Genomic DNA, 26,908 nt, shown 5'->3' on the forward strand with positions numbered 1-26,908 from the left:
CCTCCCATCACCTAGGAGGTAGCTACCCTTCCTTGGTATCCATTCTAGCCAGACGGGCAGAGTCTGCCCTGGCTCTGAGCTGGCACGGGAGGCATAACTAGACATTTATGCAGGGTTTTCACTGTTGAGAAAGCACTTCTTTGTGATCCTTGTGAGACGACGACTTCTCCTCATCTGCAGATAACTTGACCAAGGTCACAGTTAGCAAGTTCTAGGGCTAGAGTTGAGAGTATCAAGAAATTGGAAACAATAGAAATATCCAAAAATAGGGAAATGGTTAAATTCATTAGAGTACATCCATACTGTGGAATACTCTGCAACTATTAAAGTCATGTCAGGGTGGGGGAGAGAGATAAATTAGGAGTTTGGGATTAAAATATATATACTACTATATATAAAATAGATAAGTAACAAGGATCTACTGTGCAGCACAGGCAACAATACTCAATATCTTGTAATAACCTATAATGGAAGAGAATCTATATGTATAACTGAATCACTCTGCTGTACACCTGAAACTAACACAACATTGTAAATCAACTATATTTCAATACAATTTTTTTAAGTCATGTCTTCAAATAATTTTAATGACATAGAGAAAGGTTCATAATTGGCTGAATAAAAAAAGCAGGACACAGAGTTTGATCTCTGTTTTGTGATACAGATGTATTTATTGGCCTATCTACAAACAGACATTGCATATATATTTGCAATAATACCAAAAATGTTTCTAAGTTGCTTCTGGTCCTCCCCTCAGTAAATCAGGCCTCTCTTCGCAGCCCCACCCTCTCGGAGGTCTAACGTATGAAGGTGAATAAGGGAAGCGTGCTGACCACAAGCCTGAATCCTGGGACCTTGTTTTGTGAAAAATGACACCAAGGGGGAGAATAATCAGAGTAGTGCCAGTAGGTGGTGTTTATAAAGTTTTTATTTTCCGTTTTCTTAAAAATAACATTTGATTTCCTTTATGCATGTGTGGAGTGTACTTGTTTCCTTAGGCTGAGTTAATAGGCAGATAAAGACAACATGAGGCGGGGTCCCCAAGTGGAGGCGGGGGGCAGGGGTGAATGTGAGGGGAGGGGGGGCACAGGGGAGAGGAAGAGGGTGGGGTGACCCACGGGACGCCTGAGTGCCCATCAATGCACAGACACAGTCTAACACTTTGTTTTTCGATTTTTTTTTAAGACATCTAAAATTACTGAGAGATACGATTTCAGCACTTTAAATATACAGACGGAAATTCAAGCACTTGGAACACAATTCTTAACTCTAAGCTCAGTTATTGCACGTAACACAGTTTAAGGAGGCTTCAGGCTATAAAGCAATTTGCTCTGCTTGGGACTTCCTCGGATGTCTCGAGTCTCCTTTGGCACCCCCGGTGTCTCTTCCCTTTGACCCCTGCCAGCCCACAGCCTCACGACGATGCTGGGGGTCAGTGGATTAGCCACCCATTCTCCCCAAGGGCTGCGGGGGAGGCTTTGGTGAAATGGAGGGTTCCCATGTTGATCCCAATGGACCGCCACCCACTCAGGTGAAGCTGAAAGCAGATGGAGCTCATGAGAGGTGAGTGGGTGGCCTGCCCACTAAAACCAGGCAGGCTGGTGTGAGGACAGAAGTGTGACCATTGGCCACATGTGGCCACAGCCCCAGGGGGACAACGGGGGGCAGTCACACCCCCTCACACTCTCATCAGCTTCACCTCCCTCCTCCTTCTTCCTGAGCTCCCACACCTCCTTTCCCATCGCCCTGAACCCTCTCTGAGTGGTCTCTCAAGGCACATTTTTTCCTTCCAACTCCAACCTGCCCCATCTTAGACGTGCCCGTCTCTCCCAGCACCAGTGGGTAAGGAGGCCTGGGGTGGCCAAGGGCAGCTCCAGGGCCAGGCAAGAAACTTCTCTGAAATTGTGGTCGAGCTCCTTCCAACACAGCCCGAAACCCGCTGCCTGCCTAAGCCAGGGGAGTGGGGACAGGACAGAGAGAGGACACCGAGAAGAGGGACATGGGAGGGGCCAGGTGGCAGACAGCTTGGTCAAGGGCACACATCCAAGAAGCTGAGGAAGGACCACCCTGCAACCTTGCTCACAAGGAAACCTGCACCTTGTCTGACAAGAAGTGACTTGGAGGCCTTCAGCCCACTGGGCACAAGCTGCTTGGTCTAAGTTTGCAGGGGGCAGGTGTCTTGGTCCCAGAGAGTGGGGTGAAAAGCAGCGTAGGGGCTTCAGAGACAGGGCAATGCTGGACCCCTGAGTCCCACCAGGGTCTACTTCAGCGCCTTTTGCTTTCTCTCTACAACATATTTACAAGGTCACAAAAACGTGCACAACCAGAAGACCCAGAGAGGGCATGTGCCCCAGGAGGGGGGGCAGAAGTAAGAGGAGAGGGGCACTCCTCCCTCTCTGCCCCTCCCCACCCCAGAACACCCCAGCATCCTCAACAGCCACACCCAGGAGACGGTTCCAGAAGTCTGAGCCAGGGCAGAGGGAAGAGACAGACACACTCCAATCCTAGCGAGAGCAGGAAGTTTCAAGTAGCTCTGAGAGGAGCTGTGCTCAGACAGCAGAGGGCTGATGTGAACCGGAATTTCCCTGAACTGAGCCGGGGACCAGAGGAAGGACTGGGACGACAGGAAGGGGAGAGGGGGAGACAGGCGAGGGGGATCTGGAACAGCGCGACACCTCAACAATCAGAACTGTGCTGTGGAATGAGAAGCGGTTCATGGGACTAACTGGAGTTTCATTATTTCCCCCTAGGGAGGGCTTGTAAGATGTGGATTCCGGGGTGGAAGTAAAGAATCTGGGGAGCCAGGCTGGGAGGCTTGCCCAGGGAAACTTACGACAACGTGGACCCCACACCCTGCCACCACCCAGCACACAGGGCGCTCCTCCTCATCTCCTCATGTGCCAGGCCCCCAGGGATGGTCCCTAGGCTCGTGCGTGCGTGGGCGCACACACTCACACACACACACTGCACTCACACACACACACTGCACTCACCACACACCAAAGAGCATCAGAGGCCCAAATCCAGGCAAGAAATTCTTCACCAAAGGTGTTAAAAAATTTGCTTCAACAGGGAGAACTGGATAGAGTAAGAAAAAAAAAAAACAAACCTTGGGGCACGTTCTCATCCATGCTGGCTGCCACACGGTAAGATTTGAGGGAACAGTGAAGCATGGCCTCAGATTCTAGTTGCCCCGGACCTGTCCCCTCTGACTTTTCACAACCCTGAACACCTCAGAGCTTGAAAGGCCCTCCACTACAGCAGCCCTAGGGGACCCTCGAAGGGGATGGAGGGCAAGCCCGGGGGCTGAGAGGGGTGGGGCTGGAAATGGCCCAGGGGTGCCTCTCTCTTGAGGAGAGATGGGGAAACATCCTGGTCTCTGAGGGCAGAAGTTTGCAGCTTTCCACTGCTCCTCCTTCACAGGGTCTCAGGGACAATGCTTTCTGTTGGTCTGGATGGGAGGGGAGCAATTATTAAGGGGTCAGGGAGGATGTGGGTGCATACACACACCCCTGGGCAAGACCCAGGCTCTTCACCTGCAGCCTGATCCTCAGGTTCCTGGAGTGGGGGACCCCAGCAATGGAGACAGGGGAAGGTGTGGTCCTCCCTCAGAGCTAGGGGGAGCTCACCTGCATAACCACCACCCACTGCCCCTACAGAACAGCCCAGACCAGGCCCCTACCTGAGAGCCACAGAAAGAGGCCCGAGCTGTTCCAGGGCCTGGCATTCAGGGGTGTCCCATCTCTACTCCTAAGAGCTCTACCTGGATCTGCAAAGGCATACTCTCCCTGTCAAGCTGGCCCCTTCTCTTCCTCACATGGTCCACCCCTCCCCTCCCCAGCAGCTTGCCAAGGCCTTTTCCTCCCCCACCTCTCAGCTTCTGCCCCCAGCTCTTTCTCTGCCACCTCTGGTCACACTGGCTTGGGTTAAGAGGAGAGTCCAGCAAAGGGAAAGCGCTTACTGAGACAGGTGTCCCAGCCCCTCTCATCTGAGTCTGGTGGGCGTGTCACAGCCAAACTGGCCAGCATACAGCTCCCTGCCCTCCCTCCCTTCTGCCCCCAGGGATGGTCCCTAGGCCTCATCCCACAGGCCAGGGCTTGACTCCAGAAGGGAAAAAGAGAAGGGCAGGGGCAGGAGGAGGGAGGACTGACTGAGGAGAGGGTAGCAAATCAGGACAAGGAATCCCAGGGTGTCAGGGTGGGCCTGGATGGGGCTGGGGGACTGGCAACGGGGCATCTCATTTAATCAGCTTTGACACTGCAGTGTGTGTATGTGTGTATTTTAAAACTAAAATGGAAAGAAAACAACTACAAGGAGGCCGAAGGGGCCTTTGGGTGACTCACTCTGCCAGTAGCAGTGTGGACCAAGGACACGTTTTTCAGTGCATGCCACACACACACACACACACACACTCACACACACACACACACTCACACATCCCGGCCATACATGCCACACACGTGCCATGCACACTTGCACATCGGGTCCTCCCCGTTGGAGCCAGGGTAGCTTCAGACTGTTATTTTCTGGATCCGTTCGCCACCTGCCTGCTCTGTCCAGGCCTCTGCTGGCCTGTCTCCCCGGCCGTCAGCACCCTGGCCTGCCCCAGCGCCCCGCGGGCCATCTACCAGATGTAGCCTCCATCATCCGCCTCGCCAGCCTCGCCCTCCTCTTCCGCCTCCTCGCCTGCTTCCTCTGTCTCCTTCTCCTCCTCGTCCTCCCAGCCGACACCGCTCCCAAAGTCCCCTGAGAAGCCCACGATGTCGTCTGTGAGGGGAACAAGCCAAGGGGCAGGTTAGCATCCTGCTAGCAGGAAACCTTGCCACACCGAGCTGGGCCTCTGGCGGCTGTCCGGCCCTTACCGCAGTCAGGGCTCCCGTGCGTGCGGGTGCCCGTCAGCTCCAGGCCCAGCTGGTCCACACACCAGCAGTCGCCGCTGCTCTGGTCGCACTGCATCTTCCGGTAGTAGCCATCCTCGTCACAGCTCGGGATGAAGACTCCTGAATGGGGCACGCCCCGCAGGGTCAGAGCAGGGGCCTCGGGGTGTGGGCTCTTCCCAGAGGTGGCCCTGGGACCTTGGGTTCACAGGGGCCCAGACCCCACCAGATCCCAGCCAGCGCAGGTACTGACCACCCAACAAGCTCAGACGTCCAGGGTTGGACGTCAGCATTTATTCCAGCTTGACTGACCAGAAACAAGAAAACCTGCCTTTCTAAACCACCTGCTCAGCCCCTACAATGGCTCCCATCTGCCTCCACAGTTCCCAAGCCCTGCAGGACGGCCAGTGTGACCTCGTTGTGCCAGACACCCTCCATCCTACAGCTGCTCCTCTGCCTGGCTGTCTCCTGCCAGCAACGCCAGCTTCTCCTCCCAGCCCTCTGATTCTGACCTGCCCTCAGGCTGCTCCTCTGTTCACTTAACAGACACCGGCTGACATCCCCACTCTGGGGCCCCAGTGATAGACTCTGCCCACGTAGTAGGGGTGAGATAACATAGAAATGTTAACACCAGTCACCCCAGGACATGTGCCCTAAGGCCCAGGGCAGGGGAATGCAGACCAGGAGGACTGCTTCCAGGAGGAAGATCCTGGCTTCCTGGCAGAAGTGGCACTAGTGCCTGCCCCCAAAGGCCACTGGGTTCTCAGTCAATACGGCTTTGCAGGGAGGTTCCAGTGTTTGGTTTCATATGTGCCGGTCTCACTGCCCAGTTAAAGGCCAAGCTGCACCCAGGAGCTATAAGGCCCCATGGGATCTGCCCCTCGGACCTCTGTCCCCTCAACCACCACGCTCAGCCACACGGGTCCTTTCTGTGTCCCAAGAACATTTTCCTGCCCTCAGCACTGCTCCTGGCTACCTCGTTCTCATCCCTCAGTTCTCCTCTTGAACACCAGCTCCCCAGAGAGGCCTTCGCTGACCCCAGGCTGACTTCTGTCCACTGTGCTCTCCCTCAGCACCTCAGCTACATACAGGAGCCACAACCGGTCGCTCTGTCTTCCTGGTGTGTCACCTTGTGGGTTGTGTTTCCCCAAGTAGCACGTGTGCTTTATGAGGCCAGGGACCACTACTGTCTTGCCCATCAGTTCTGATCTAGGCTGGGTTTGCTGTTGTCTCTCCAGGGCTGGCACTCAAATGTTTGCCGAGAACACGAGCATCTGCTATGGGCTTTGCACACACCCTGGCTGAAGTGAATTGAACAGAGAGTTCTAGGAACCTTCTGTATCCCTACCTCCAGTCCTGGCAGGAATGGGCACAAAATTAGTGTTTAAAACACACTTATTGAGGGGCTGGTTGGGAGACCTTTCCCCACCACGAGGATAAAGACAGGAGGGAGTTTCCCTCTCCTGTCTTCCTAAGCCAGGGCCTCCTCTGAACTCAGCATCTTCCATGATACCCAGTGGCTAGAGCCTCTGGGCCTCAGAGGGACCCCGGGGCACCTGACTCCTCCTCTCAGCCGAGCCCAGCCCCCTCACCTGGCTTCTTCTTGGCAGCCTCCTGGATCTGGATACGCTCCAGCTCTGCCAGGCAGGGGGGCTCTGCAGGGAGAGAATCAGCCTCTGATGGGGGCTGTCCCATGGTGCTGATGGGACTCACTGAGCCCCCTCAAGGCTTAGAAACCCAGTCAGAGGGCTCTGCAAGATGAAAATACCCAGGATCTGACACAGGGCTGCCCCACAGTGGGATGCACTGATCCTTCTAAGGTCTCCAAAACTGGCACAGGGGCTCTGCCAGATGAGAACAACCAGGCTCCAACTGGGAGAGGCTGTTCCATGGCTGTGGGATGTGCTGAGGCCCCCCAAGAAGCCCAGGGGTATCTCTGAGGGTATTGGCCACTCATGGGATGGGTAAACAGGATTCAGAAGAGGAGGTGAATGCACAGATTCCCCAGGGTGAGAGGGCCCGGGGGCAACATAAGACTGGAGGGAACATTAGATGGAAGCCTGAAGATAACTGGCAGCCAAATCTAACTTGTCTGTGACCTTGAGAAGTCCCCTAGCCCTTCCCAGCGGGGGCCTGGCTGTCTGTAAAATGAGAGCAGCTCCCAGCTTCCTGCCCAAGAAGGCTACTATACAGAATGGACAGCACGAGCTCCAAAGGCCTGGGAAGTAAAAGTGCTGGAGCTGTGCAGAGAGAGCAGGAAGGCTGGGCAGTTATGGGCAGTAAAACTGGTCAAAATACCCCACACTGGCAGAGGGATTTGTGATTTACATGGTGCTCTGCACCCAGATTTTCTCACTTCATCTTCACAACAGCCTCTGAGGTATCGTTATCTCCCCATTCAGATGAAGAAACTGAACTCGGAAAGATTCAGTTGCCTGCCCAGCGTCCCACACCAGCTATGGCGGAACCCTAGAGGAAGACCCAGCCTCGGGCCACAGTTGCTGTATACTCCCATCACACGACCACAGTGGGGACCAGGCCAAACACCAGGGGCAGAGCACAGGCTACCCCACCTCTGGCTGGTCAGCTGAGCTCTCGGAACCTCAGTTTAACCATCGACGTTGGTTATTCACTTGGCCTAGATGATCTCTAAGCACATGTCCTGCCCTGGCTCAGGATACATAAAGCTGACAAACGATGCTATATCTCTAAGGCTAATGATCACAGGCATAATCACATATTTGGGGCAAGTACTGTGAGATGGGCCTAAAGGTGGAATCACTGAGAAGCCAACCTAGCTTCAGCTTCAGGAACCCTGAGCCCCTTCCAAGCCCTCTGAGGGGCCCTAGAAATTTTACATGTGTAGTTTTTAATACTCTTCCTTAAAGCAGGCCTCCGAAAGTGCATAAGCTTCAGGACCCACAAAATCCACCTTGGAGCCTGCCGAGGAAGGGAGTTCAAGTGCTGGCTTCCCTGGGCTCCAAGAGATGAGGTGCTGAGAGAGTGCAGGAAGTGGGGGAGCAGGAAAAGGGCATGGGGAGGTAGCCACCCCAACTCCCAAAGACAGCCTGGAGCAAGGGGCAGAGCCCGCACAGCAGGGCCGGGGGCCTGGGGCCCTGGGAGGGGCCACACTCACTCTCCCTCCAGAAGCAGAAGCACCACTCGGCGGTAGAAACACGGCCATCCTTGTAGGTGTCGCAGGAGTTGAAGAAGGGGCGGATGCAGACCTCGTACTTGTCCAGGTTGACGGCAGCCAGCTCCGTCTGGTCCAGGAAGAGGTCGGCACTGGTGTCCAGCTTGGAGAACATCCAGCCAATGGAGTCCTTGCAGCTGGCCCCCAGGCTCTTGTCCAGTCCTGGGGAGAAGGCCACGGTTCAGACCTGCTCAAGGTAAATCGCTCCATCCATCTGTCCATTCATCCCTCCACCTCTCTGTCAGCCCCAGCCCTCTGTTCAGGGTCAGGACAGCTCAGAATCCAACCATGGCGTTGAGAAATTCAAGAATGGCTGAAGGCCCATCCCTCGGCCTCTGCCTAGGACTGCACCCAAACCAGTCAAAACCCTGTTTTGAAAGCCCTTCAGGGAAAATAATTCCTTACCTTCCCTTGGCTACCCATTTCAGGGTTTAGCTTCCTTCCACTCATTTTAAGAAGTTCCTCCTGTTAGCTATCCCAAATCCCTCCTGTCTGATCATGCCTCCCTCCCCTTGTTCTGAGGTTTAGGTTCTTTTAGGGGCTCAGGGTCTGGCAGGAAGGAGCAAAAGTGGGTGCTCCCCAGTGCAGCCAGGTGGCCCAGTGTACCCCTGTCCTCCCATCTCCCACCCTCCTCCCCTGCAGAGCAACCAGCTCCTGTACCACTGGCCGGGTGGGCCCCACTGCTGGCTGAGCCGTTCTGCTTGGAGTTCTCATGAAGGAGCTGGAACCAGTCCCGCAGCCGATCCCCCAAGTCAGCCAGGTCCTGGCCCGTGCAGGTCTCTGCAGTCGGCAGAACAGGGAGAAGGGGGTGGAGGGTGAAGGTGGGGTGAAGCAGCAAGCATGGTCTCAGCTGGGGGTGCTGCCCTACAGGCCTGGAGGCTGGGCAGTGGGATGCCAGAGGGAAGGGGAGTTAGAAATCAGAGGCTCTCTCTCCTCCTCTCCCACCTTCCTCCTCCGCCTCACTCCCTAGCACTAAAAACACCCAGCGCAGTCTCCCTGGGATGAGGCCGGGGCCCTCCTGCTCCATGTAAACCAGACCTCCAGACCCACAGGTCCCTCAGGCCTGTCCCTGTCTTTGCTACTTCTCCTGAAGGAGGCGTCCCGGGGCCCTGGCAGTGAGCCGCCTCCCACCCCTTGCCTGGCTGCGGCCCAGCACTCATTACCTGGTTTGCCACCTGTGGAGGAGGTGGCGGCCTGCTCTGTGGGGCAGGGGCAGGGGCCCTCGCATCTCACCATCAGCTGCTTGCTGCTCAGGCATGCCTGCTGCTCCAGCTTGCACTGCACAAAAAGAAAGGTCGGGCTGGGTGATGGGGACACTGCTAGGGGCACCCTCCAGCCAACCATGGCAGCCACATCTGCCTTCCTCCTTGGAGATGGGAGGGACAGACCCACGAACAGCCTGGAGCGGCCCTCCTAATCCCCCTGGAGGCCACAGGTGTACAGTGGTCAGGGGCAGCAGGCCCAGGAAGCGGGGGGACTCAAAGGCTCCCAGGAGCCCCACTCCGCACCAGCCTGCCTCTCTGCACAGTTGTCCTTCCCAGGAAACCCCCATCCCCTCACCCCCACTCACCCACCCCTCCTCGCCCTCTTGGCCTCTCCTCTTCCTCCCCACAGTCCCTTGGCCCCTAGGTAAGCGGCTGTGGGCCCCTCCCTCATGGCCTTCCCACAGTCACCTCCATGGGCTCTCTTGATAACAAACCGCTACTGGCTACTGAACATCTGCTAATTCCCTGGCCTTTACAGTTTCCAGAGGGGTTCATCCATTCCTCGCCCTTCAAGTGTTTTCCCCTGGTCGTGTCTGTTTTCTCCCCATGGGGTGACCGCTCATGGAAGCGGGCCCTCGTAGCATTTTACAACGTGACCTCACCTGGCCCCCGACAGTTCTGTGAGGGAGGAATTGTGTTTCTCGTACTCAGCAGAGAACACGGAAGCTCAGAGAAGCCCAGTGACTCAGCCAAGGCCACGGGGCTGGGCTGGAAGCCAGACCTCCCGATGACCTCCACCTCCCCACAGGGCAGCACTGGGACCCTCAGACCACAGCCTCCTGCCCAAACCCTGCTTTGCCCTCAGGTGGTGTGACTCAGCGCTCTCCTTCTCTCTCTACCAGCTCCGCCTACGTCCTCTGTACCCCTCCTCCATGCAGCTTCTGCCCCTTTGCTTATTCTCTCTCCCTGCCTTATTCTCCCTGGGTGACCTCATCCCCTCCCCAACGTCAATCATCACCCACAACGGGTGACTCTCAAATCTGCATCTCACCCCAAAAGGGTTCCTAAGCCCCAGAACCCAACTCCAGCTAACAGTCCATGCCCTCCAGACACCAAGCAACTCCTCACAGCTAGCAGAAGCATTCACAATTAGCACCCGCATTTCTAGGGTACTTTAAAGTTTATAAAATGCTTTCACAAATACTGTCTCATTTAACCCTCACAAAAATCCCATCAAGTTGGAATTCATTCACCCAACCACCGTTCCCTCCCACATTGTCGTCTCACGGAGGATTACTTCCTCCTGCCCCAGAATGCCTGGTGCTTGCTGGTGAACCATCCTGTCCACGTGGATATCCACCCATGGGAAGATTTCAACCCCCAGCACCTAGACGACGGAGCTCCTTCCTTCCATTGCCCTCCATACTTTCATGAGGCCCTTTCCTCACTTACTCTGACTTGCAGTTACCGGTCTCCTCCAGGCCCCAGCCCCCACCTGCACCTGCCCGAGGTCAGGGGCAGGGTCTGGCTCAGACTCCTGGGCTTGGTGCCCCTGCTGTGGTCGGCCACGCTGAATGCACTGACAAGTGCATGTGGCCCCACAGCAGTACTGGGAGCCCCACAGAAGGCCCAGCTGAGCTGTCCTCTCTGCTCCCTGCGGACTCCAGTGCACCCCACCCACACCCCTCCTGGGGCCAGGGCTCCTCACCACTGAGCTGTAAGTGTGGCCATCAGAGCCGCAGACGGAGGCAAGGTGGGCCATGTGACAGGGCTTACACATGTTGTCTTTGTTTCCGTGTAGTTTCAGGGCAGGCTGCTTGATCCTACAGGAGGGGCAGAATGGGAGGGCACAGGGGTGGAAGCAAAAATGAGAGACGGACAGGGCAAGGGAGGTTTCAGGAGACTGGTTCCAAAAAGAAGTTGCTCTTGGTGATCTGTAGTAGATGCAGCTGCCTCCCTGCCCCTGCCCACCTCCCATCACCCCCAGCCAGACCCTCTTCTAGCTCATAAAGGTGGAACCAACAGGGCAGGGTATAGACCCCCAGCTTCCCCTTTCCAGCAGGGCCCTCAGGTTGCAACTCCAGGCCCAAGTGTAAGATGTAAAAGGGACTCACACTTGCGTAAGGGGTAAGACCAAATCAAAGATTGCAAACTGATGGCCCATGGGTCACATCTGGCCTGTAGGATCATTTTGTTTGACCACCAAGGGTTTTTGTTTTTAATTGGGTTATTCATGAACATTTGCAAAATGGAAGAGTTCACATAAAAAACCCTGGATTTCTGGCCTAGTTAAAATGGAAGATATGGGAGTCCTGGTCCTGCATTTCCACAAGGCCTGGGCTCACCAGAGTGGTCTGTCACCAAGCTCTCTTCATGCATTTACATTACCTGCCGGGCCCCTACAGGCATCTAAGATTGCAACCCCAAGTCTCCGGTCTCTGATTCTATGATTAAGGAGAAAGGGAGGGAAATGGGACCTTCTCCAGGGGGTCTTGGAGTCAGGCAGGGTCTTGTCCTTGGGCTGGAGCTAAGGCCTCAAATGCCCCTCACTCCTTCCCTCCTCTAAAAGCCTCAGAAGCTACAACCTTAAATATTTCATGAAGTGGCTCCATGTCAGAGCTGGAAGGAACCTCAAACTATCTGGGCCAACCTATTTGTCTTACGGATATGGACACTGAGGCCCAGAAGGGAAATGTGCTTTTCCCTGGGTCCCACAGTTTGGTGTCTGATCTCATACAGTGTGGTGGTTTTGAAATATGTCCACAGATTCTTTGACACTCCTCCCTTCAAAACATGGAACCTAATTCCCCTCCCCTAGAGTGTGGCAGTACTTAAGACTCACTCTTAACAAACAGAGGTGGCAGAAGTAACAATGTGTGACTTCTAAGACTAAGTCATAAATGTGGCTTCCTCCTTGCTCTTTCTCCCTTGAATGACTTGCCTTACAGGAAGCCAGCTGCCATGTTGTGAGGACACTCAAGCAGCCCTATGGAGAGGTTCCCTTGACTAGGGCCAACAGCCAAGTGAGTGAGCTTGGAAGTGGATCCTCCAGCCTGAGTGCAGCCTTCAGATGATGCAGCCTCAGCCAGCATCTTGACTGTAACCTCCTGACAGTCCCTAAGCCAGAACCATCCAATAGAACCACATCTGATTCCTGACAGAAACTGTGTGAGATAACACACATTTGTTGTTTTAAGCCACTAAGCTTTGGAGTAGTTTGTTCCGAAGCAAAAGATAACTGATCCTCTCCTATGTATTAGTTAAGCCCTTGCTCTTTAAGCAAACCCCCTCCAGGCCTCCCACCTCCCCAAGGCCCTCACCTGTGCTCCAGCTTCTTGCGGCTGATGCACATTGCCCGCTGGTAGCCCTGGGCAATGCACACTTTGTGACGGCTGCACTTCACCTTCTGGCAGGGGTCCTTGGTGGTATCCAGGGCTGCAGGGACACAGAGTTAGGACACAGGTCACCGGGGACTCAGTGTTAGAGAGCCCAGGAGCCCCCAGCCCCACTTCTGAGCTGGGAAGCCCCTCTCTCTATCAGCCCTTGATAACCAGAGCTCCTCGGCTTGGAAATTCCATCCCCATTTGGTCTGGCTCCCCAAGGAGCATCCAAAGCCATGATCAGGACTTGCCCTCTGGTCTCAAGTCCTCATGGGTGTCAGTTACCTTCCCCAATGTGGGAGGGGCATGTTACCTTCATCTCCTTGCTGACTGTCCTCCCAGCTCCTGATGTAGTCGTCCTAGGGAAGGACAGAGCGGGTGAGGGAGAAGGGAAGGGCTAAGATTTACATCCTAGAGCCGAAGTTCAACTCCAGGGCCAACAGAGGAGAAGCCTGGGCCACTGCTTCCGCATGCCAACTGCCACAATCCTCATGGTTTCCCAGATGACCCCTGTCCACCCAGGCCCTGCCAGCTGCCTCCCCCAGACCTCGATCCCCCTAAACCCATGTCCAGAATCTCTTCCGGCCTCTCCCCTATTCCCCTATCTACTTATTCCACACCCCCCATCCCACACTGGATGACGCAGGGGAGGAGAAATTGGGGTGAGTGTGCAAGTGGGAAGAGAAGAGAGTGGGGTGTGTAGCTGCAGACACATATGCAGTGGAGCCCCAGGCAGCACTCACCTCTACCTCCTGGGGATCAGCAAGCAGCAGCAGGCCACGGGAACCGGAGCAGGAGGAGAGAGGGAGAGATGAGGATTTTAGTGTGAGGCCTACCCTCAGACCATGTGGTCAGGGTTCCCCAGGCCTCATCACGTGACTGTGGATGCTGGGCAATGGTCTTTGATTGCTACCATCCTCTGACCTCTATGGCCTCCAACTGGAGAACAGTACTCCTATGTCTTTACAAAAGAGAGCTTGAGGCCAGGGCCCGCTCAGGGCTGGCCTTAGGAGCAGTAGAGGTGAGGCCCATGGCTTTAAGGGTGAGGGCCCATCCTTCTACTTCAGGCCCTGAAGCTGGTCCCAAAGGAACCAGCCCTCACCCCACCATCAGGACAGGTGTCTGAGGGGCCCATACTGCCTGGGAAGTGATTCTCATGCCTATGCCCTGGCTGTTCCAGAAACACCCTCTCTCCTTCTACCAGGGTCCCTCCCTTCCTAGGCAGTTCCCTCCCCTGACACCTGTTTTTCAGTCAAGGTCTGACTTGCGTGCAGAACTCAGATGGTGCACTGAGAGAAAGGGGGACCATGGCCCCTCCCAACAGCTTACTCAGTTACCATCGTCCAGCTGCAAATCCTCAGACTCAGAAGATCCTGAAAAGGCCCTCTGAGGTCATCTGTCCCAGCCCCTTCTATGTGCAGGAGAGGCCGGGAAGTCCAGAGACAAGAAATGACCTGACCCAAGTCCCACCATCTCAGAACCCAGGTCACCCAATGCCCAGCACAGACCTCTCTTCTGGATACCGCACACTGTCGGGCACCCAGGGCACACGGGAGCTCTCTCCTCACCCTCCTCCGGCTGCAAGTCCCTCCCCTGGGCCTGTGGACCCCGCAGTGGCCAGAGGCAGAGCAGCTCCCACCCAGCCTAGCTCACTGGCATAAAACCCCAGCTCCTCTGGTTTCCCCACTTTCTCCTGTGGGGTGGAGGCAGCAGCTGAAAACCAGTAAACAGCTCCCAAGGTGCTCCCAGTAGCAGCTCTGCCAGGCAGGCGGGAGAGGGCTTCTCTGGACTGGAGGCTGGCAGTGCCAAGGAGCCAGCTGCCGGCCTCCTCTGCATGGGGCTCCAGGTGCTGGAGGACAAGGGGCAGGAGAAGACACGTGCAGCTGCCTCCTCGTCGTGAGTCCCACCCAAGGATCAAAACTATGCAAGGATGAGGGCAGAGGCCACACTGTGGGGTAGGGGTGGGAAGGGACCAGACTCCTGTCAGGCCTGGGGAAGAGGGCATGGGGGTCCTGCACCAGAGGGCACCCACAGGGCCTTGAAAGCCCAAGGGCTCTGAGGCCTCTGATGTGTCCCCTGGAAGTTGACAAGCATCAGGAACAGGCAGGGGCAAGAGTCCTTATCAACACAGCCTCCTGGGCAAAGGCCAGAGAGGGGCCATGCTGATCAAGCAGTTGGCGTCAGACCCAGGTAGAGCACGCTGGGGTCAGGTGCAAACCTGAGTGTGTGCTTCTGCACACACACACGTGTGTGCATTCATTTGGGTCTTCACACGTGCACACTCATGGGCGTGTGTCCCAAAGCACCTGTGTGTGCAGGCATGTGTGTCCTCGTCTGTGAGCATCTGTACCCATGCACACACGTGAAGCAACAGTGTGTGCTGGGTGTTCGTAGGAAAGGGCACTTCAAGACAGTTCACCCAATGCCAGTTGGTTTTTATCTAGAAACTAAGTAACAACCCACGTATGTGTCCAAGCAGCCAAGTGTCCTGCAGTCCTTGGACCCAGGAGCAGCAGGAGGAAAGCCACAGGAGGGGCTTCTGGAGAACCTGGCCTGGGCGGCCCCCTGGACACTCAACAGACCAGCCCAGGTTCCTGGCTCAGGCACCCACCCAATTCCACGGGACGTGGCTGGAACCCTCTTGAGCCCCTGGGCAAGCTTCTAAGAAGACCGCCAGGCAGCCGACAGGGAACTGCGGCATAATTTCCCTTTATGCCAGGGCCAAAGGAACCTAGCCCAGACCCAGCCCTTCTTCTCCAGGAACTCATCAGGGTGGAGGGGTCCCTCCCCTGGTGTCCACTCACCACAGATGGGAAATGAGGCTGAGCATGGCCAAGTGGTGGAGGCCAGGGTTACAAGTTGGGGCAAAAGTAGGGACTGGCCTTCATGGAGTTGGGGTCTTCACATCTGCTCCATCATCCTCTGGAAGGGGAGTGGGCATGAGGTTGTGAAGAGGACGGGGCAAGTGGCTTATGTGAGTCACCTGCTTTCAACCAACAAGGTCTGTGTGCCCCAGAACCCACCCACAGCTGGACTGGAGCAGGGAGGGGTGTTAGCCAAGGGCCCTGACGCCTGCTCATTCTCCCCCTCACTCTGGACCTAACCTAATGCCTTAACTTCCAACCAGGCTGTGAGCAGAAGCCTTTGGGACTCAGAACAAAGAAGGTTCTCAAAGGTCAATACCAAGCATTTCTGATTAGAAATCCAGGGGGGAGTGGGCTGGGGGAAGAGAGAGTTCAAAGAAAGGGCTATTTCACCATCCAGCTGCTTTGTGAGAGCCCTGGTGGGGAGCCACCTCCACCCACCCCAGCCCAAGTGAGGCTAAGACTCCACCTGATTCAGGATACAGGGATTGAGCCCCTTTTGTATACAAGGGTTGCCCTGGGTTCTAGCTAAGCTCCTTGTCTCCACTGTGGTGGATAAGGTTGAGGGAGGCCAAAGTGGTTCTGGATCCCAGGACCCTCAGTTCCAGGAGAATGGGAGCAGCCAGCCAAAGAGCGGGATGATGGGGAGAGAGGGCCCTGGAGTCCCACAGAAGCCCATGCTCCCTTATCAGCGTACCTCGGGCAAGCACCTCGGCCTGTAGGAGCTCAGCACCTAACTCCTGGACCGCTCAGAGATGAAAGGAGATGGTATCTGAAGGGTGCCTGGTGTCCACAAAATACTCAACAAATAAAAGCTGTTATAGCAGAAGAGACCAGAGACTTCAGGTGGAAAAAATGGTGGAGGGACAGGAAATGGGCAGGGAGAGGCCACATGAGGGGCCCCTGCAAATGGAGAAGAGAGTGGTTACCACTGGGAGAGCTAGAGACCAGTGGGGTGTGAGGAGAGTCCTGTCCACTCCACCTCCTGCTCTCTCTCCAGCCTGCCTTCCCCTCACCATGCCCACTGGTCCCACCCTAGCAACCCCGGCCTCACTTACTGCAGGGTCTCCTCTGGGCTCTCCCTGACCCCGCCCTTCTTCCACACCCCTGCAGGCACAGGGATCTGTCTAGAAGAGAATTCTGATCATATTTCTCCCACCTTAAAACCCTTCGCTAAATATATAGCTTGCTCTTATTTTGAAAAAAAAATGTTTAAAGATGATTAGGTAAAAAGCATTCATATCAAAATGTTAACAGTAGTTTCCTCTGGGGGAGAGGAGTAGAGAATCTGGGCATCTTTCTGCCTTTTTCCAAGTTTCTAAAATTTCTACAATGAACATGTATTACTTTTGTAATGAAGGGGGAAAAAAACCACAATAAATATTATATTTAAAAACCCTCACAGGGTTCCCTGTCACCTACAGAAGAAAGCCCATCTTCTCTGAGTCTCTTCCTGTCCCCATGTCCTTCCAGTGGATGTATCACTCTGGCCAGGCCTCGGCACAGCCTTCTTCCCTCTCTGGAATATATGTTTGCACCCAGCCCCTGAACTTCTACTTATCTTTCAAAACCTGGCTTTCACACTTCATCTTCCCTAACCTCGCCCCGTATCTAGTTTTCCTTCAGGTGGACTGCACCTAGTAGAAGTTATTATTGCTCTGGTTACACCAAGCAATGCCATTGCTTCTGCCCTATTTAGGTGGCCAGTTCCTCGAGGGCAGAGACCATATAAAGTTCACCTTTCTATGCCCAGCACCTAGCAATAGTAAAAATACACTAATAATAGCTAACATCTTTTGAGCAATTACTATGTGGCAGGCATTGCGCTATGCACTTTGCACTCATTGGCTCATTTTACTCTTCATGAGAATTTAAGAGAAAATCACTATTATCATCCTATTTCTCAGGTGATAAAATTGAGGCTTGGAGAGGTTAAGTGACTTATACAGGATCACACATCAACAGCACAGCAGAAGAGTATTGGTACCCCTAGAACTGGGATTCCAGAATCTGTGCCCCTAACCAGGACCCTGTATTGCTCCATAAATTTTCGCAGATAAAGAAAGTCCCAGGCCACGACTGGACCCAGGAGGCCCAATCCCAGCCCATGGGTGGTTTCTCCCACCACACCAGCTCTGCTCCAACCCCTAGGCAGGGAGTCTTGTAAGCAGAGTGGAGAGACTGGCAGTGGTGGGGGAAGACACCTGGGGGCCCCCCTTCTCCAGGCATTTCCAGAACCCTCTTCACCCGCCCTGGTACGGCTGGTTTGGAGCTAACCCATCTCCTGCTTTGATCTCAGCAGCTCAGCCCGGTTGCCATGGAGACAGGGCCCACTGTGCCAAGCTGGGGGAGAAACGGCAGTGAGTGCGCAAGCCTAGTCGGGCTTAGGGGGCACATGCTGGGTGTTTCCAAGCGCTGTTTACTTCCTGTCATTTTAATTAGCACCCAAATCACCCGCTCACTTCACAGCTTGAATTAACCCAATCTCCCCCAGCCTCTCCATCTGGTGGGGAGGATGGGACACAGCAGTGAATCACGCAGAAGAGCAGCGCCCCGGGGCTAGAAACTACCTGGGCAAATCTCCACCTGCCTCTTTGCAGCACCGTGTGATGGAAAGACTGACACCCCCCACCCTTGCCCTGGCGTGGAATCAGGGCACTGGGTACTGGCCTGGCCTCTGACTGCCAACAAGACTGTGGCCTAGAGAGCCTTGCCCTCACTGGAGCCCCTTCCCTTGCCTATAAAGTAAGGGTGACTCCCTTGCCTTCCTCCCTGAGCTGCGGAGGGACCCAGTGCGATAACAGCTGTGAGAGCACTTTGTAAACTGTGCAGCTCTATACTTGCAAAACTCACGAAACAGGAGCACTGAAGCTGGGTTCTTTGGCACATACGGTGGGAGTCTGGGGGACAAGGTGGACAAGAGGCACTTCTGGGTCTCACAGTCACAAGGAACCTCAAACGCAGACTTCTGACGTCTCCAATTGAGGCGCTACAGCCAGAGGCACACCGACAGGACCGAAAGATGTGCATCATGAGACTTTAAAGAAACCATAACTTCTGTAACCCTATTATGGCACTTCTTCATTTCTTAATAGATCGAGAACCTCTAAAAATGGAAGTGGGCCAGGCCTCTCTCAACCTCTGAAAGGCCCCGTAGCCAGCATTATTTTGGCCTCATTCCTCAGGCGAGGGAACCTCTGATGCAACCCAGTCCACTGAGAAGGCCCAGGAGTGGGGAACTTGTAGCTGGGGGCTCCTCCTACCTCTCCCTGCAAAGAGCCGGGGAGCACAGAGGGAAGGACCCAGACAGGAACAAGCAGGGGTGAAGTGGGGCCCGCCTGGCTCCTTCTCAGCTGAGGCCTGACACCCCTGTCACAGGCCCAGGCAGAAGGCATCTTGAGGGGGCGGCACCCTCCATATGGAGGAGGCTGGGAGGGGGGCAGTCATTAAATATTTGCCCCTCTCTCAGAGGGAGCGGCAGAGGCTGTTAGGTCTGGACAAACAGACGGAGTCAGGCATCTGGCAGACTCCCCGCCTCCCACCTCCTCTCTGCTCAGAGGAATTTCCTTGGAGGACAAAAATGTGCTTATCACTGCCAGCATGCCAGGAGCTCCACCTGGCCTCAGGTATGCCCGCGCTGACCCCCATCCCCACACTCCGCGGGGCCTGAGCTCTCCACAGCTCCAGGGGCATCTCGGCCCCAGTCTTTGGGTTTCTGGTTCAGGCAGTGGCCCCAGGGGTCCATAGAGGGCAGAGAACAAGAGAGAGGTATAGGGGAGGGTGGGCCTGGAGTTCTGTTCTGAGCTGCCTCAGGACCTCTGTTTCCTTTCTGGAACATGAGTGGGGGGCAGGATTTAAATCCCAGGGATCTCTGAGGAGGGCCAGACACTGGAGCTAAGGAAACACAGACATGGGGTTGTGAAAGAGCACATGGGCTTGGGTGTGCTCGGTTCCTTTATCTGTAAACCGTGGAGGCTCAGTGCTCAGTGCTTAATGCTGCTGAGGCTCCGCAGTTCTGCTCCCCCCCTCTCCTAAACTGAGAACTTTGAGAAGAGGGGAAAAGGAGCCTGAACAAGTTCAGACTCTTCCACGTCCTCTAACCTGTGCAAGGAAGAAAGGGATCAGGGAAGGAGCCAGCAGCTTGCATCCAAGCAGGAGTAAGACACTGGCCCAGCCTGGCTTGTCCCTCCTGCTGTGTGCAGCCTTGACCTCTTCTCAGATGTCAGAGAAGAGAGCCACAGGGGCAGGATGCCCTGCCTCAGGGAACCTGGTCTCCACCTGAGGAAGCCCTGTGCTCACCCACCCACAGGTCTGATGGGTGGGTCACCTGCTCGGTGGGCCCACTGAGGTGGGGGGAAATTTTGAGCCCCCTACTTCCCAGGAGAAAGGGGAAGGCTGGCTGCAGCCGGGTCCAGGCCCACAGACACAGGGGAGAACAGGGAGGCCTGCGGGATAATGTTCCTTCACAGTAGTATGTACTCCCTTATCCTACAAATGAATCATTGGAGTCAGGGTGCCGGGGTTCTAGTTGTGACTATGCCAACCTTTCAGGGTCCAGAAAGAGGAAGAGCTCACCCCAAATAGTCAGCGTGGCTCAGCCCCAGCTCTCCCTTTGCCCTCTACCTCCTGAATCCACAGTGCTGCTCCCTGGGGAAAAGAGGGAGGGGCTCAGAGGACAGGTGAGTTGAGACCCTTCCTGCCTTTCCTATTCCACGGTGCATATACTTATACTGAGCACCTACTGTGTGCACAAAAACCCCATGCAATGCTCTGAGGACAGGGTGGTAAGGTCACAAAGCAGTCTATCCCCAGACCCTACCCTCAGGGACTTACCTTGGGAGGAATGTGATAAACACCAGCAGGAGGACTCTTGAGATACAAGCCCACAGCATAAGTGATGATGCAAAGCAGCACCAACATGTGCCAAATGTGTTTATGACCAATAAATGCTGCAGCAACCCCAAGGAAGGGGCTACACATACAACTGAACACTGGCTGAGCCCTCAGGGGGTCAGAGGCTGCGACATTTCAAGAATCACATCACCCTACAGCTTGCAGCTGGGCCTGGGTCTGCCCGCCAAGGTTAGACACATTTTCCCTGTCTATAGCCCTAAGAAGACCCACATTACACTTACAAGGGAACCTACACAGCGGCAGTATGGCCATCCTCAGCCTGGTGTTTGCCCCAGGATGCCATTAGGCCTCATTTCTCAGGTTTCTTGGTCTCTGGTTAATACATACTCAACCCTGACCTGGTCACAGATACCTCCTCAGGAGCAAAAAGAAAATCCTTTTCCTAAACCCAAAGTCCTGCTGCTCAGCTTGTGGCAAGGGGGCAGTTGAGGGGGGTGGGGGATGTGTGCAGGTGGAGGGCTGTGGACGGGCTCTGGCGTCATCTTCCGGAGTCACAGAATGACAAGGGCTGCCCATTAAACCAAGGGAAAAATCAAGGGTCAGAAACTGGAAGTGGCTCCCCCAGGGAGGAAGACAAGCTGAGCACCCTCCCAGGGCCCTTGGGGCTCAGGGTAGGATAGAGCTCTTCCACTCCTCCGGACAGCCCTCTGACCTTCTGGAGAATGGAGGGGGTGGTGTTGGCTGGCCATCCCCTGCAGACTGCCTGGAAGTTGAGAGGAGACTCAGACGGCCTCTCTAGGCAAAGAGTGCTCTTCTCTCCCTCTCTTCCCAAGGCCTGGAGCCCCACTGGGTGTTCAAGAGTCTCTCACTGCACTACACTGCTCTGGGTGACGCCAGCCCCTCCAGCGTGGGAGTGGATTTGAACCCAAAGTGGAGGTGGAAGAGGAGGAGGACAGGGCAGGACCCAGCCTCCCATCCCCAAATCCCAATGATGGAATCCATCCTGACCCAGTTTGGGGTTCTTCTCACACACCCACACTTATCCACGAACACCTGTGCAGCTCATTCCCACACTTGCACTGGTTCAGCAGTATGGGGTGGGGAGAGGGGAGGGGTGGTAACAAGGGAGGCCCTTTGTGGCTGAAACTTGCTACTGGCCTACTTGGTGTTCATAAAAACATGAGAATCCTAAGTAGCCAGCAGGCGACGTTTCCCTGGGCCAGATCCCAGGTTCATGGTGAAGCCACAGGCCTAGAGGAGGTGCTCAGATCTGCAGTGAATGAGCGAATTAGTAAACATACATCGGTGTCATTCTCATGGAGCCAGAGGCATGGTGTGGGCTAGCCCCAGAGACACTGATCCATCTGGCGGTTTTTCTATGGGGTTGGAGTTTCTTTCTATATGACCTGAAATGGATGCCCCCCCAGCCCCCTGACAAGATGTCTTCATGTTCACGTGTCCGTTTCAGTCTCCTAGACTGAAACTGAAGTTCAGAGAGGTTATGTGACGTACCTGGCATAATGTTGCCAGGCAGTGGCAGAATCAGAACCTGAACCCAGGCCTCATGCCTCTCCTGGGTAGAGAGCTGCTCTGGAGGGTCGCTAGGCCAGGCTGGTGGCAGGCTGCCAAAGACACTGAGAGCCTTGGCCCCCCCCTTCCTAGGAGGTGCTGCTCCTGCCCAGGCATCCTTGAGCCCATAGGGCACAAGCCAGGGTAGACTCTTCTTTTCCATCTCCACTAAGGGTTAGGCTTAGAGTTCTCTAAAAAGCAAAGTTGAGTTAGAGGACCTGGGTTCAAATCCCAGCTCTGCTGCTTACTTGCTATTTGACCGTGGATAAGTTACTCAGCTTCTCTGTGCCTCTGTGTCCTATATAGGGTGGAATATAAAGTAATGGTAACTATCTCACAGGTTGTTGGAGGGCACAAGAGGCCACAGGGATAAAGTGCTAACTGCAGGGACTGGCAGATGTAAGCACTCCCTGCAACCAGTGATTCAACACGTGCTAACTGCATGCCTCCGGGGTGCCCAGCACTGTGCTGGATCCTCATAAGTATCATTAAAATGTAATGGAAGTGGGGTACAAAGCAGAGAAGAGCCAAGAAGAAAAAGAACGGTCAGTGCTGTCCAGCCAGCTCTTGGAAGCTGCCAGGAAGAATGCTGTGTAATGGGCCTGTCTCCTCTCAAGTGTCCATCTCTATCTACCAGGCTCTGGATGTTCTGTTCCAAAGACTGCGGTAAAATCCACCCACTTCTGCAGGGAGTGAATTCGGAGATAGTAGCACTAGGGAGCAGGGCTCCAAAAAACCCAGGCCTGCACAGAGCAGGGCACAGCTAGATCCCCATCTCCTCTGACTTGAAATTCCCTCCTCCCAGCAGCAGGGCAGAGATCTCTCCTGACACATGGGAGAGCCCCGCGCCCACTGGAGGGGAGGATTACTCTGCCAGTAAATCCTTCACAACACCCCACCCCACTAATAATCCTAGTGCTCAGAGGAAGAATGCTAAGCTGAACTCCCCACTAACCAGCTCAGGCCAATTCCACACTGGAGCAACGGCCCACGCTTTCCTTCTCTCCTTCCTTCTCCTGACCACTTCGACATGATTCTCTCAATCTCCCCCCTCAATTCAGTCCAACCATTAAATGGAGACATTTCCCTCACCCACACTATCGACTCCTTGATCCTATTCCCCAAGAATATTCCACTCCCCCTGCTTGCTTGCCTCCCTTCCACTGAGGCAGAGTGGGGGCCCTGCACCATTTTGTGACTGATTATCAACAAGGTTCTGGCTCCATCTGGCAATGCCTCAGAGGTTCAAAAGAAACTCCTACCTCTCTTTTGAGAAGCGAAGGAGCATATTTTCAAGAAAGCTTGCCTGATGAAATGTACATAAAGCCGATGCTACTGGGCCCAGCTAGAGGGCCTTCAGTCCTTAGGGTGGCAAGTGGGGCCTCTGCTAACAGGGGAGGAATGAGAACTGTCTGCAGTCCTGGCAGAGCCCCTGTGCATGGTCTGTGCACTGCACAACTCCAGGGGGCACCATTCACACCATGGCACCCCTAGAGTTATGCAATGCAGTGGCTCTGAGCTAGCAGCCTCCTGCATTTCTGCAGAAGCTGCCAAAGGATCCCTATAGCCAGGTCCTCCTGCCCACCCTTCCTTGTCCTCCTTCTCTCCCTGACCCCATTCTCCTATACCCAGGGCTACCTTAAATGGGGTTTTAGAGGAAAACTACCCTATAAATGCCTGAGGCCATGCAAACCAACACATGCTTTGAAGTTTTCCATGAATCCTATGGGGGCAGGTCCTGCAGAATTTCATTCTGGTGGCTTTTTTCTGATGAGCATGGGAGGAAGGGGGAAGTGACTGGCATCAGTACAGGGAGACAGGTGGGCAGCCCTGTGCCAGGGGTCATGCAGTCAGTCATCTATCCTCACCCACAGAGTTGGCTATTGGAAGTCAGTGGAAGGGAGGTGGGTAGGAACCTTTTGTTTTTAAACCTGTACTGTTCTGATTAAGCATTTCTTCTCCCTCTGACCTTCACTAGGCCCATTATGGAAGATCAAACTGCCAACGAGTCAGAGGGAGGCCTGGACAAGTGACACATGGATTCAGGATGGGCCAGCCTGCTGCCACGCTCTCGATGCTGTGGCCGGGCTGCTTCCCAGGCAGCGGCAGGAGACTGCAGCTAATCTGTGCTGGGCCTGCAGGGGACGTGGAAAAGGTCTTGCTGGAGCTCCAGGCTCCTGTCACTGGACCAGCCGTGGGGTGGTGCAAACCGCCCACTCGGGCCCAGGCCACTCAGCCCTGAGGACCAGGCAGCATGCGAGTCCTGATGAATTACAACCTACCAGTTTGACTTTGGAGATAAACAGTCACTTGTTTCAGGGTAACAAAAAGATGCATATTTCTGCCTGTTTCCATCATGTGGCTGGAAATCATATGAAGCATGTGTGTTTTAAACACATTGCTAAGGAACTTCTGGATGCACACAATTTAAGATGAGAAAGGTCACGGTGTGGCCTGTGTTATACTAGGTGGGTCTGATGAGAGAATCTGGGGAATGAGGGGCAAGAATTGGGGTCGTAGGAGAGGTTTTCTGGGGACAGGGTGTTGGAAAGCACCAGATCGCGGGGTACCATCGTTCCTCTCCTCCGGAGCATCCGGGCGCATCCAGCACCTCACACCCCTGCCCGGACCCTTCTCTGGGTCCCAGCCACGCCCTCTGCCCTCCCCTCCTCACTCCTACTTCCCCTTCTGCGAACATGGCAGCCTTCAGTTTCCCCTCTGAGCTACAGGTGCCCGTAAACAAAGTGCTGCAGCGACGCCCGCTCCTCCGCAGCCGCCTCCCCACCCCCCTACCCGGCAAAGTCCGGCACAAGGTTAAGCCTGGGTTCCATCGGGCGTCCCCGAAGGGCTCCCATACCCAGCTACTGGGCTCTCCCCTCTGCTTTTCAAGTCCACTGGGCTAGGGAGTCTTCCCTCCAGGTTGGAGCTCCCCAACTTCTGGGCCGCGCTCCCCCGTGAAAGGTTGGTCCTGGAAAACCAGCCTCCATTAGTGCTCGCGTCCCTCAGCATGGGGACCCCAGACCTGGCTCTGGGGGCCACCCAGAGGTGGCCTCCGGTATTTTCACTGCCTTCACCAGCCCCCCCATCACGGACACGCCTTTCACCATCTCGCCTTAGGAGGACTGCTAAGAGCGCCCCCCGACCCCAACTCAAAGCGCCAACCAAGGGCCCTGTCCCCTTCTGTCTCTCCTTTACCCAAAGCCCAAGATGGGAACAGAAGGCAAGCGCAAGACGATGTTAATGTAGCCCCAGGGTCTCTGCTCCAAAGCTCCCTCCCCAAACCCCCAGCCCCAGCCCTCGGCCCTCTCAGACCCGCAGACTCACGTCTCGGAAGCGGTTCCAGTGCTTGATCTTGCCGCTGTACTGCGAGATGGACGACAGCCATTGCTCGTCCTCCATGAAATTGCCGGGGGTCTCGCCCTCCTTGAGCCTTTTGGCGTCGCCTTCGGCCAGGGTAGCTACTGTGAGGAGCAGCAGCGGCAGCGCCAGCCGCCCGCAGTCCGGAGCGCGCATCGTGGTCTGAATTCGACCTGAGGTGAGGGGGTGGGGGTCTTGACTTCTGCAGTATTTTAATGTCCTTCTTCCCACCCCGCAGTTGGGGGAGCAAACGCCGTCGTCTTCCTCAGCCCTCCTCCTGCGGTCTGACTCCGGTGACAGACGGATAGTGGGTCGCAGCTGAAATGTGACCTGGTTAGGAGATGCACTTGTCTGAAAAAAAACCCAGCGCCGGACGTAGAGAGGAAGAGAGAATCAGAGAGGCTGCGCCAGCAGGGGCCGTGTCTGTAACTGTAGCATCAGCATCACGTTTGACATCATCATACCTGGTTTAAAAAAAAAAAAAAAAAAAAAAAAAAGGAGGGGGTAGATTTCAAAGGGAAGCGCTAGATCAGAGCGCCAAACGCCAGCCATCCGCTGCCGCCGCAGAGCCCAGCCCAGCCCAGCCCAGCACTTAGGGGGTTGCAAACCAAGGAATCTAGACCCGGAGATGTCCCTGCTGTCTCTCCAAGGCTGGAGAGCAAGAAGGGTGCCGGGTCTCCTCAGGGAAGATGGGAGTGAGGAAAAGACGAAACTCTCTGGTTACAAAGCCAGGCTCAGGTGTCTAAAAGGGAATTTGGCCACAGACACTCTTTCTCTCCCCTTGCCTCCCACCCAGAGGGGCCTGTGCCACAGCCCTGACAGCTGGCTTCCTGCGAGTTATGGCTCTACAGTAATGGGTGGCTTCGTTAAGACAAAAGCCATATAACAACTGGCTGCCTGAGAACTATTGCCCAGCCCCACATGCTCTTTTCAAGGCAAGGCCTGAGCACTGAATAGCTGGTAAAACAGAGGCAGATGTCCTCCTCCCCAAGCAACTGTTTAAGGGCTGTCACCCTTTTTGTTAGCTCTTCTTAGGGCAACCCTAAAAGGCAAATGTCTGGCTATTTCATCTGCCTTGAAGTAAATTTGAAAAAGGCACATTTGCTATGGTTTTGACTTCAGTTGATTTTAATAAGCCACTGGGGAAAGGGGTGTGGGGAGGCTGGGTTTGTTTGAGGTGTTTTAAGTTTTTGTTAAAATTGTGATCCTTATCATTGCCTTTAGAAATGTGTTGACATACACATTTCTGGGCACAGTCCCAGGATCAGAGCAGAAATGGGGTGAGGTTTACATCACAAATAAATTAAAGAGGAAACAGATAATCTGACAGGACAAAACATATTAAACTTTTGGGACCCAAGCCCTAGATTGTGTTTTTATTTAAAAAAACAAAGAACTTGGCTGCTGTGATGTTAAAAAAAAAAAAAATCAAAGGCAATGAATAACATGATCTTAATCAGTAGGAAAGAAACACAGGTTGAAAGGTTCTTAGTCACCCTGAGTCTGGCTTGCCTGGGAATTCTGAATGCATCAATGGCTTGGGTTGGGGTCCCTTGGGAAAACAGAAAACAACAACTCCCTTTCCATGTTTTCTTTTTCTGTGCAGTTG

At 54.7% G+C, this 26,908-nt stretch overlaps 2 protein-coding genes across 5 annotated transcripts in view; both read right to left on the reverse strand.

Annotated features, from left to right (window-relative positions):
• Nucleotides 1–908: 908 nt before the first annotated feature.
• SPOCK2 (SPARC (osteonectin), cwcv and kazal like domains proteoglycan 2) lies at nucleotides 909–25,640 on the reverse strand. Of its 2 annotated transcripts, XM_024739767.1 has the most exons (11): nucleotides 25,267–25,637; nucleotides 13,399–13,407; nucleotides 12,969–13,014; nucleotides 12,596–12,710; nucleotides 10,984–11,098; nucleotides 9,234–9,348; nucleotides 8,731–8,850; nucleotides 8,014–8,232; nucleotides 6,470–6,532; nucleotides 4,863–5,000; nucleotides 909–4,767 (listed from the first exon to the last, which is right to left on the reverse strand). In XM_024739767.1, the coding sequence occupies exons 1-11, from the start codon at nucleotides 25,453–25,455 to the stop codon at nucleotides 4,625–4,627; spliced, it is 1,272 nt and encodes a 423-aa protein (XP_024595535.1). In that variant the 5' UTR covers nucleotides 25,456–25,637; the 3' UTR covers nucleotides 909–4,624. The 2 variants fall into 2 exon arrangements, with proteins under 2 accessions (XP_024595535.1, XP_024595536.1); XM_024739768.1 differs by lacking the exon at nucleotides 13,399–13,407 and having other exon boundaries at nucleotides 25,267–25,640.
• Nucleotides 25,636–26,908, reverse strand: part of ASCC1 (activating signal cointegrator 1 complex subunit 1) — a 92,907-nt gene continuing 91,634 nt past the window's right edge. For 2 of the 3 annotated variants that reach the window (XM_024739773.1, XM_024739772.1), the window contains one exon: nucleotides 25,636–25,763. In XM_024739773.1, coding sequence (XP_024595541.1) covers nucleotides 25,693–25,763 — 71 coding nt within the window. In that variant the 3' untranslated portion in view covers nucleotides 25,636–25,692. The remainder of the gene's footprint in view (nucleotides 25,764–26,908) is intronic. The other variant, XM_024739770.1, reaches the window with a different exon arrangement.

Source organism: Neophocaena asiaeorientalis, unplaced genomic scaffold (assembly GCF_003031525.2).
Source record: "Neophocaena asiaeorientalis asiaeorientalis breed wild unplaced genomic scaffold, Neophocaena_asiaeorientalis_V1.1 scaffold501, whole genome shotgun sequence".
In the NCBI taxonomy this organism is placed as follows: Eukaryota; Metazoa; Chordata; class Mammalia; order Artiodactyla; family Phocoenidae; genus Neophocaena; species Neophocaena asiaeorientalis.